At 33.3% G+C, this 10,501-nt stretch overlaps 1 protein-coding gene across 1 annotated transcript in view; it reads left to right on the top strand.

The window, feature by feature from the left end:
- The window catches only part of LOC108551037 (Organic anion transporting polypeptide 30B), a 128,717-nt gene that overhangs the window by 109,067 nt on the left and 9,149 nt on the right, over positions 1 to 10,501 (top strand). Inside the window, exons 2-4 of the mRNA XM_017905036.1 lie at positions 4,081 to 4,396; positions 7,832 to 8,032; positions 10,476 to 10,500. Coding sequence (XP_017760525.1) covers positions 4,185 to 4,396; positions 7,832 to 8,032; positions 10,476 to 10,500 — 438 coding nt within the window. The 5' untranslated portion in view covers positions 4,081 to 4,184. The remainder of the gene's footprint in view (positions 1 to 4,080; positions 4,397 to 7,831; positions 8,033 to 10,475; position 10,501) is intronic.

Genomic DNA, 10,501 nt, shown 5'->3' with positions numbered 1-10,501 from the left:
TATATATTTGTATATACATTTACAAGTACATAAGTTACAAGTACATGTATTTTACATATAGGTTACAGGCAGTAATATAAGTTACACAGTAACTTAATATAAGTTACAAGTACATAAGTTACAAGCACATTATATACTATATATTATATATTAGTTATTATACTTCATTTAGTATCTTCATTAGTATCACATTTGAAAATCTCTTTTTAATATTGCGAAATTATTGTGGAATTATGTCAGCTTATTTCATCAATTTTTAAAGACATAAATAGAATCAATATCTTAAATTTTCATATTCTGCTGATGATAATAACGACTCTTCCAGGCAAAAGGAAATGACTCAAGATTACTACGAGTATTTTTCTCTAAAGTAATCGCGGCCATCTTAATTTCTCGCCAATCTTCGTGACGTTAACGTTGACAGCATGTTCCCGAGTATATACATACGGGAATTAAAGTTCAAGCGTGGTATCCACAGATTCAACATTGATAACTGAAACGGAAGAATATGTAAATATAAATTTTCAGAAATAACATCAGGAACGAGCTCTGTATTGCAAATCTCCTCGTTTTTATCGCTCACGTGCAATCTGCGCAAACATTGCATGCCAGTTTTTAATAATCGAAATTCGCAAGCATCGAGAAATGCTAAAGTGAAACGTTCTTTTTGGTATTTTATAGCATTTCACCAAAATCTCGTGTTTATATCTCGAGCTGTTAGGTTAGGTTAGGTTATGCTAGGTTAGGTATAGATTATACCATCCATTTCACTGCCCCCTTTTTTAATAAATAAATACTGACAAAATAAATAAATTTTGATACATTAAGTATTTTTACAATTGAAGTGTTGAGTTCAAAAATGCAATGTTTATAATCCTTGTTGTAAAATAAAAAATGCAATTTTACCTTTCATTTTAATATTTAAATAATATTATAGTAAAAGAGACTACACAGATGTATATTCTCTCAAATAGGATTATCCCGTCTTACATTATCATCTTAATATTACCTTGAACACCATTAGCAAATTGCTATTTCAATATTTTGCAACCAACTCACGTTCATACATTTTCATAGCTGTGTAATTAACTAATCTATCAAGTCAAGTAAAAATGTAAGAGAGAGATAACTATAATAATTAATTCCTATCTACTATAAGGTGAGAAAAGCATTTGTTACATAATTTACTCTTTACCTAAAGCTCTAGTCATAACCTCATCATAACCTCATCATAACCTCGACAACAGTCCTGAATTGTGCCAAAAATGGCGAACGTAATTCCAGTCTGGTGATATTCGGCGTCAAATATAGTTGAAGCAAAAAAATAAATGGCACGTGAATCAGGATCGGTTAACTAGGTAACAATCGGCCAAGATGATCCGTTCCAAGATGGCGGCGTGGAAGTTCGGTACATCGACTCGCGCTGAATCGATCGAAGCGCCACCATAGTTCCCGCCAACCGCGAGGCGAACTACGTCATGTTATATAATGTGTTAATTGCGCAAGTTAATTCGAAACTTTCGTCGCCCAGCCCTCTTACGTCAGGTACGATTTCAACGACCACGGCGACGATTCGATACAGATGGATGATCGTGACAATTGAGAATCGCGAGTCGTGTAACTCGACTCGAGGACGCTTGCGAAACTGAGGGCTCTTTATGAATGGCGGCGTTGCGATTTCTTCCACTAATTGGTGGTACACCGCTTGCATAAAGTTTGCAATACACTTCTCACTGTTTACTCGTATCTTAACTGTCATTAGTTTCCATTCCTGTATTATGGAGCCTTAACATCTTAAACACAAAGTTTCTCACACGGTAATAACCGATTTTAATAAAATTTATGCACCATAAATGACGTTTCTGTATTTTTTTTTAGTCAAAATTTGTGAGTTGAGATATTTTTAGATTCTGAAATGTATCTAGCAGAATTTTGATACAATAGCGATATTTCATTAAGTATAATATGAATTTTACTTTCACACAAATGGCAGTCACAAAATAATTTCAAATATTGGAAAATAAAATAATATTGGGAAATAAAATAACTTATTCCACGTTCAAGTAATCCCTGAATTTTCCAAGATGTATATTAATATAAATTAATAAACTCTATATCATACACAAAGAAACAAATTAAACAAACAATTTCCTGTTTAAGATACTCGAATGTGACTCATTAATATTCTCTCATATCGTATCATTTATATTTCCACAAATATTCATTTAACAGGTTTACTTGCCTCACTCTACAATACACACTGTGTTTAGCTAATCAACAGATGCGTAACGCGTTCGCTGCTCCTGACGCATACGTTGCGTTGACTCAATTACCCAAGTAATATTACTGTTGCAACTCGTAACTCTCGTATTTCAGAAAACATTTCTCAACGCATAAAGCAAACATTCTCCAGAAACAAAATCCTTCCCAACCTGCAGCACCTATACAGGTTTAAATCTACTATTAACCTATGATAGTTTAATGTAATTAAACGTCTCGGACGAGCGAGCATTCGTCGAACGAATATACCCCGATAGACTCCGTTAGCGGTTCACCGTTCCGACGCCAGATGTCGGGGGAAGGATTGGAAGCTGGGCGATATCGCTGCAGCATAGTTTCTTTTCATCGAACTACGCGAGTTCCCTTTGTCCTCGACGATTTTTGTCGCGTCAAATCAGAGTCCCCGGCGAGAGTTATCGCCGAGGAGAGCTCTGGCCGCGTACACCGTTGTGGCAGAGAGCAACAGATACAGTTATCCGCCGCTGTCTTCCTAACGAAGATGACAGCGTTTCTGCTTGCGCGCGAGCCCGTGCTCACGCTGTTGAACGCCCCTGACCTTACCAGAAGCAGGTTCGTTGAACCGTTGAATACAGAAATGTCAATTGATCGTACGATTGCATCAAACGGTGTCGACACGTGAATTTACCTTTTTAAATGCATCGTCCAGTGTTTATTTGTCTATGGTAAATAGGTTAAGCGAATAGGAGGCAGAGGTCGCCTGTGTCTTGTGACGTTCTAAGAAGTGGATAAGTGAGGTCAGAGTAGGGGACTGATGGTTAGGTTGTATTGTAATTTACCAGAGATTAGTTGATCTATTTAACTGGAATTTTGTTTGCTTGTCAATATAACACAGATATAGGGGATTTCAATCGGTTTTGGGGTAAGAAATTATTGGAAATATGTACTCTAAGTGGATTGTTAGAAAGACTAAAATATAATGTTACAAAAATTGATTAATAATTTAGTTGTAAAATTACAGATAAAAGCATCTGCTGTGATTTAATTCTTTGCATAATGGAACACCATAACCTAATAAAATTGGTGTTATTTCCTAACTCTCTTTACTCTATGTTCAATTAAATTTGTACGCAAAAATTATATATGTAATTTAGCTTCTAAATTTTTTGGAAAATTAACCCTTTGCAATCGAGAGACGCTCTTTAGTCGCCATTTAATAAAATTGCGAAGATCGATATTAATTAATACATCAAATTTTAGATAATGTAACGGTGTGCGAAATAATTCTACGTATTAATTATTATACGATTTCTTATTTACTGCTCAACAAAATATAGTCAGCTTTATAGCAGAAAATTTTAAATCCATGAATTCCACAGGATAATTATTTTATGTACATTAACAGGATGACCGCCATGGTTGTCATCAGTGACCGGTGCTTGACTCATCAGTGGGGTCATGGTGATCATCATTGTCTGTCAATATTAATTTTTCAAATTTATATTTGTTCTATTCTAAACAATTTTTGAAAATTTTAACAACATAAATAAATACAGAATTTTGAATAGAAGACATTAATAATTTGCACCATTTTCTTTTTTTTTGCCATATTGTTTGATAATTCATCATTATATCATAAGAATAATAGAAATTTTATCGTACCATATAAAAAGTACGTGAGAGTCAAAGTGATAAAAGAAAAAGTGATTAAAACAATTACGTTGGATACGAAATTTTTAACCAAAAGTTTAGAAATGGTCGTTTAAATCGTAATCGTAGAATCCATTTGCAATTCGATGGTGTTTGATGACCTAACGTGGAAATTCGTGTTTATGTTTGCAGGCAACGGAAGCACTCGGCCAAAAATGTCGCCGACGGAGCCGTAATTCAACGATCTTGGTAGGAAGGAAGCCGAGGGACGTGAAGAAGTGGCGGACAAGGAAGAAATGGCGTCCACCAGCGGGCACAAGAGGAACGGCTCGAGCTCGAGCATGTTCGCCCACAAACGCACCGAGTCCGGCGGCGGTTTTATCGGCCACAAACGCTCGGAGAGCGGTCACAAACGCGCCGAGAGCATATCCAGTGCCTTTGGCCACAAACGATCCGAGAGTGGCCACAAGAGGAACGAGAGCAGCGGCGGTGGTTTCGGCCACAAAAGGTGATTTTCGCCTTTTCGAGTGCACCTCTATTCTCGTCCGGCTAGGTCGAGGGCCTCTGCTCCTTTTCCTCCTTTCTCTGCCTCCTTTCGTCTTTTTTATCACGAGTCTATGGAATACACACCGGCTCTTATTGTTCGAAAGAACACAGCGGCGACGCTGCTGCCACCTAGCGAAATCTCATGCTTACTATGCGAATATTTCACTGTTGCTCGTTCACGCATCTTTGTCCCCTTTTGGTAACTTTATCTGCTCGATAGGCAGTTGATCTTTCTCGTATATTTTTGAGGATTTTCTTTCGTTTAGGGTGCCTTTGGTACTTATTAATAACTAACCGTAATCGTGGGTGTAACGGGCAACTCTGGAACTACCAAACTAGTCAAAACAATTGAAAATATATGTAGTTCTATCTAATAAAATTAATTCTGACATCTATTGAAATAAAAATAATTGAAACAATATTATAATTTTATATACATGATAATATTTGTTTATTTATTAATTTTTATTAATTAATTTATATATGTACTATATTATATGTACTATTATGTACTATATGTACTATTATATGTACTATTATATACTATATGTACTATTATATGTACTATTACATACTATATGTACTATTATATGTACTATATAAATTAATTAAGTACATATATAGGTTAGTAATTTCAGTTTTTAAGTTCACTGTAATTTAAGGAAAATAATTCTGGTTGCTAAATATTCTAATAATTGATAAAATTTTAATAGTTCAATTAATGAATCAATTAATAAATTAGATTTAACTGATCAATAATATCTTAGTGATAGTTTATTTTTGGTGTCACTTTAATTATTATGATTATGTATGTTGAGTATATTTAGGTTAGGTTAGAAGACGGTAGTTTCAGCGTTAACATGTTGGATGTTTATGACGTTGAATGGTTGGACAGGTGTTTGAAGTGTATTTGGTTTCTGGAGTGTTAATCTTCGCGGTTGTAACTATTTTAGCCTGACATAGGTGATTATGGATGATGTATCACGTTGAGGTGCTTCGCGTTGATCCCTTTATCCCCTGCTTGAGTTTATGGGGAATAACGGAAATGTCTGACAAAATTGGATACTTTGCTTTTTCAAGGGGAAAATGTATTTTATGTCTAAAGATCAAGGAAAAACAGGAACAATATTTTTTTGTAGATTTTCTGATTTTTATTTCACTTGGTAGCTGGAGAGGATATTTTTAAAACTAGAAAATTTTTAAAAATGGATGCTAAATCTATAAGACAAAGATATAATTTATATTTTTTTTAAATAATCACAAATTTACAAATTTTATCTCTTAGTAAATCTGAAAATATTATATATAATAAAAAGTATTATTTTCACTGGATAGAATAACAATACCTCTAAAAAAATTGTTATTTATCATTTAAATCAAAATAGTATAATTTTTCGCATAAAAATGAACCGAAAATGAAGAACAAAATTTTTCGATAAAAGTCCTCCTTTCCGAGGAAATTCGATTTAAAAATTCTTTGGCGCGCGTCTAAGATTATGAAACTTTCCGACGACCAAGGTTTCCACCGATATTTGAATTTTTCAATATTCCAAAGCAATTGTTCGTTTATTATCACTTTTATTACTACGTTAATCGGTTTCGCACTTTCATTACCTTGCCCACTGAAACTATTGCGCGCCCACCCGCGCAGTTTTCAAACTCAATTTTCTCGAAGACGGAGCTTCCTATCAAAAAATTTTATTCCATATTTTCGATTCAGTTTTACACGTAGATTCACTTTGTTTCAAATTTGTCCATTTATCTCTCACTGTGTGCATTTCTGTGACGCTTATTAACCGTAGTGCCTCTTCTCTAAAAACCACAATTTTCATTAAAACACAGCTAACAGAAGAATATAAAAAATAAAATTAAAAGTTATTATAAAAAATTAATAAAAGAATACGAGACACCTCGTTTGTTACCGCCCACGTCGAGGCATAAGCAGATAGCATAACCGCGCGTATGCGAGAGGTTGGATCCTGTGAGAGGTTAATATTTAAAATCAGGGAAAATCTTAGACGTGGATATGCAATTTTCGAACACAGCATTGCAGAGATATCCCATCCAGAGAGTGGGAAAGAATTCAGTAACACCAAGGGAAGGGTCTTGTTACACTACGGCGTAATATGATCCTTCGACTAGGAACCCTACGTGTAATGTTTAGATAAGTACAGGTTCAGCGTTCAGAGGCTTCCAGGATTCTGTTTGTCTTCTCCCTTCTTGTTCGTTAACGAGACAGAAACCGAGAAATTGCGTTCGCGACCACACAGCTAACTTCGTGTCTCGTGGCATTCGCGTTTTGTTGTCCAAGATTATTGGAGATAATGCAGAAGTACAATGCGCTGCAAAATTCTTGGACCACCCAGTAAATGAAACTATTCCTGTTTAACGAATGAAATATAATTTATTATCTTTAGATTTTTAAGATCATTGCCTTTACAAAATCTTTAATTTATTTTAAAATTAAAAATTTGAAGCTAAAAATTTACATAAAAATTCTATGAACCAATGAATAGCAAGGATAAATGTCACTTTCTTTCCTTTCTTACTTAAATTTTTCTAAAAGTCTCATGAATAAAAATTGATTCTTTGTATATATTAATATTACTATTTTTATTAATAATTATCGTTATTAATATTATTTAATATTTCTTTTAACCCCAGGAAAAACAAGAAATAAATAACGTAAATTCTGTGAAACTTATTTTCACACTGTTATCCACTTCAGCTTAAAGTTGATCCTCGTGAAAAATGGAAGAGATAGCAAGATCTAATTAACCTTCACTGTCTCTAGGTTGCAATCCTCTTAACTTTTAACTATGAAGAAATCTATTATCTTCAGTTTGCTCATCATATGCTAATGTCCTAAGAGACCCACAATGAACAAATCACCGACGTATCACAAAAATAACCACATTCCTCTGCCCAATACGTAGTACAAAATTAACCTCACAAAGCTACTAAATAAATAGCACAAATTTATCCAAAGAAATAATTCGTTTATCACTAAATGAAATATCGATTCACTCGCATTTAACCTTCGAACTTTCCACGGTTTGTAACCGTCCCAGTAGATCTGTTTATAGTTTTTCTATGGCGGGTACGTGTGATGGATGACGAAATCTGATACGCCCCCTACTCATGACCACCGGTATCCCAATGTCCCGAGCCACGTCGGTAAACGTCGGGACCCGAGGTTTCCATTTATCAACTCATCGACGAAAGTCAATGGAAAAACAATTTCTGGTCTTTTAGTGACCAAAGTTCTAAATCTAGATGCTCGATTTAGAACGTGTATTTAGGATAATTGTGTGGACTCGTTATCGAAGTTGATGGAACGAGGGAGCCCTAATGGATCGGTTCCAAATTACATGCTGACCTTCCGTTACGTTTCCAGGTCCGAGTCTGGCAGCAATTACCATGCTGGACATCGGAGGAACGAAAGCATGTACGCCATGACTGGGCTGTACGCCGAGAGCGCGGCGACGGCGACCGATGAAACCACAGACCCACTGCAGGCAACCGGTAGCAGACTGACTCATGACACCGTCATCAGGTGTCACAGTAGAAATCCCAGTTCTGGCCTCGTGGACCATAGGTGAGGATGATAGACTCATACAGGATGAGGAAATATTTTTCTAGATCTTGGTAGGAGGTGATAGGAATTGTAGATCTTTGTCCTTGCGAGGGATGGTCAATTTATTTGGGTAACCTTTTAGGCTTGCAAAGAATTTGGATTTGAATTTGGACTTTTGAATTTGCCACGCGTTACACATGCAAGGAAATCTTAGTAAGGGAAAATTGTGATTGGGTAGTAAGATTTTTATTTAAATACACCTGAATTAAATTTTTTATTAAATATACTTTTGGAAGAAATTTGTATATGCCATTTTAGTATGGGAAAATTATGACTTCTATTTAAATACACTTGAATTAAATTTCTTATTAAATATACTTTTGGAAGAAATTTGTATCTGGAATTTTAATATGGAAAGATTGTGATTGAATAGCAAGATATTTATTTAATTACACTTGAATTAAATTTCTTATTAAATATACTTTTGGATGAAATTTGTGTCTTGATTTGAATTAACTTAATATGTTATATAATGTCATTAGATTGTATCTAAGCAGTAGTACAAAATTGTAACTATGTACATAGTAGGATCTATATGTATTTAGTTTTACAAGAGATTTATGATTTGGATGCAGATATTATTTAACATTTTGATAAATATTATATTAACTATGTTATATACATATAATATAAGCCCATAATGCCTAGTTATTAATTTTTTCATATTATAAACAAAGAAAAATAATAGGATTTTTTAATGAAGTATTTTTTAAATTTTAGTCTCTAGTTTAAATAATTATTTGACTTTAAATAAGGAAGAAATCACTAATTGCAAATTAAAATCTATTTGAATCTTAAATCTATTAAAAAAAATTGACATGATAATTAACATTTATAACAATTATTCAAGTTTCCAATAATGGAAGAAATATAAATAGAAAATGAATGGCAGCAAAATAAGTATTTTAAACGGAAAAGTGATACATCTGACAGACTTGAACTCAAGTTGTACTACTTCATTCGAATGAAGTATGATGTCAGTACATACTTGCACAACCTGCATATGAATCATGATATTTATCACTTATTATTATGCAAATTATCTTCACAATTACTTTAACTTTTAATATTTTCCAATTCTATTAAACACTTCACTCCTTTATTACTACCTCACTTTATTGGCTATAATTTTTACAATTAAATAATTTAGTATTACATAATACAATACATAGCACGATTAAATAATTCCGCTTTGTTTACTACTCAAACGCAATAAAAAGAAAAATTTGTCCTTTTGAAAATTAAATTCCGATCAATTACAATTAACTCGAGTTACGCAACGTTATTGTACATTATGTAAATAACAATGGAACAGAGGAAATTGTATCAAAGGAAACGAGGAGAAGAGAAAGTAGAGGCATTAAGAAGTGAGCCGTGAAAATGTTGCGGTGTTCCTTCCTATTGCGAAATCGAAGATTTTTGCAGCACGGACAGTCCATCTGAGAATTTACATAAAAGAATGGCTTCTAAACGACCGTGGTAAAAATTGCAAGGTGTAACCCTCGAAAAGAGAAGTGAAAGCAGCAGGTTGACCATGGCATATATTCGTGAAATAGATCCTTTTGCAACTTGTTACACTTGTCATGGAAACATCCTATTACGAATCCTCCCATTACAAGATTTATTCGCCTGTGAAATTAAGCACAACGTTGTCACAGAATATTTGAAAGTAGACAGAAACGTGCTGCAAGAATGTTCATGGGGATATATTACTTTCTAAGGGTGTGTTAGGTAGAGTAAATAAACCTAATCTTCTTCTGAATGCACTATTGTATATATTACAATTCTTGAAGTGTTTCAGTCCTTTGGAGACATGTAGCATAATACAATATTACAAATTTTTTATTCTTTACTCCTTAATGATGAATAAAATGTAAATTAGTATGTAGCATAAGGAATTGAAATTAAAATTTTTTTGGTTTGTCTTTGTTAATAATGGAGATTGAATATTGCAATAAGAAATTGAAAATATGGAGTTACAATTTTTAATTTTATAAGTCTGAATGTTGTATACAGATTCTATTACATGTGCTAGATATTATGGTTGTAGAATGTTTGGAAAAAACTTACATATTATTATATCAATTAAATTATATGTAACTTAAATGATTGAAAATGGACTTTATAATTTTCTTAACTGCATTTATCTTGAAATTTAAGTATATTAATATGTAAATTATAAAAGTATAATTGTAGTATATAATTAATAAATGTATTATACTAAATATAATAATTGTTAGAATAGTTCTAATAGTCTAATTCTAATATGTTATGTCTCTGAAGGGTTGATCCATACACTTCTGTATTAACTTCAAACTATCTTAACTCATGTGCACGCAATCACTGTGCATCATTCAGCACAATATATTCATGCTTCTTGTTTCTTGTTCTTAAACTTTTTCAGAGATTTTATCATCAAATGTCACAGCA

This window comes from Eufriesea mexicana, unplaced genomic scaffold (genome assembly GCF_001483705.2).
Source record: "Eufriesea mexicana isolate 0111107269 unplaced genomic scaffold, ASM148370v2 scaffold3615, whole genome shotgun sequence".
Classification (NCBI taxonomy): domain Eukaryota; kingdom Metazoa; phylum Arthropoda; class Insecta; order Hymenoptera; family Apidae; genus Eufriesea; species Eufriesea mexicana.
Note: the sequence above shows the minus strand (reverse complement) of the source record. Positions and strands in the feature narration are given on the sequence as shown.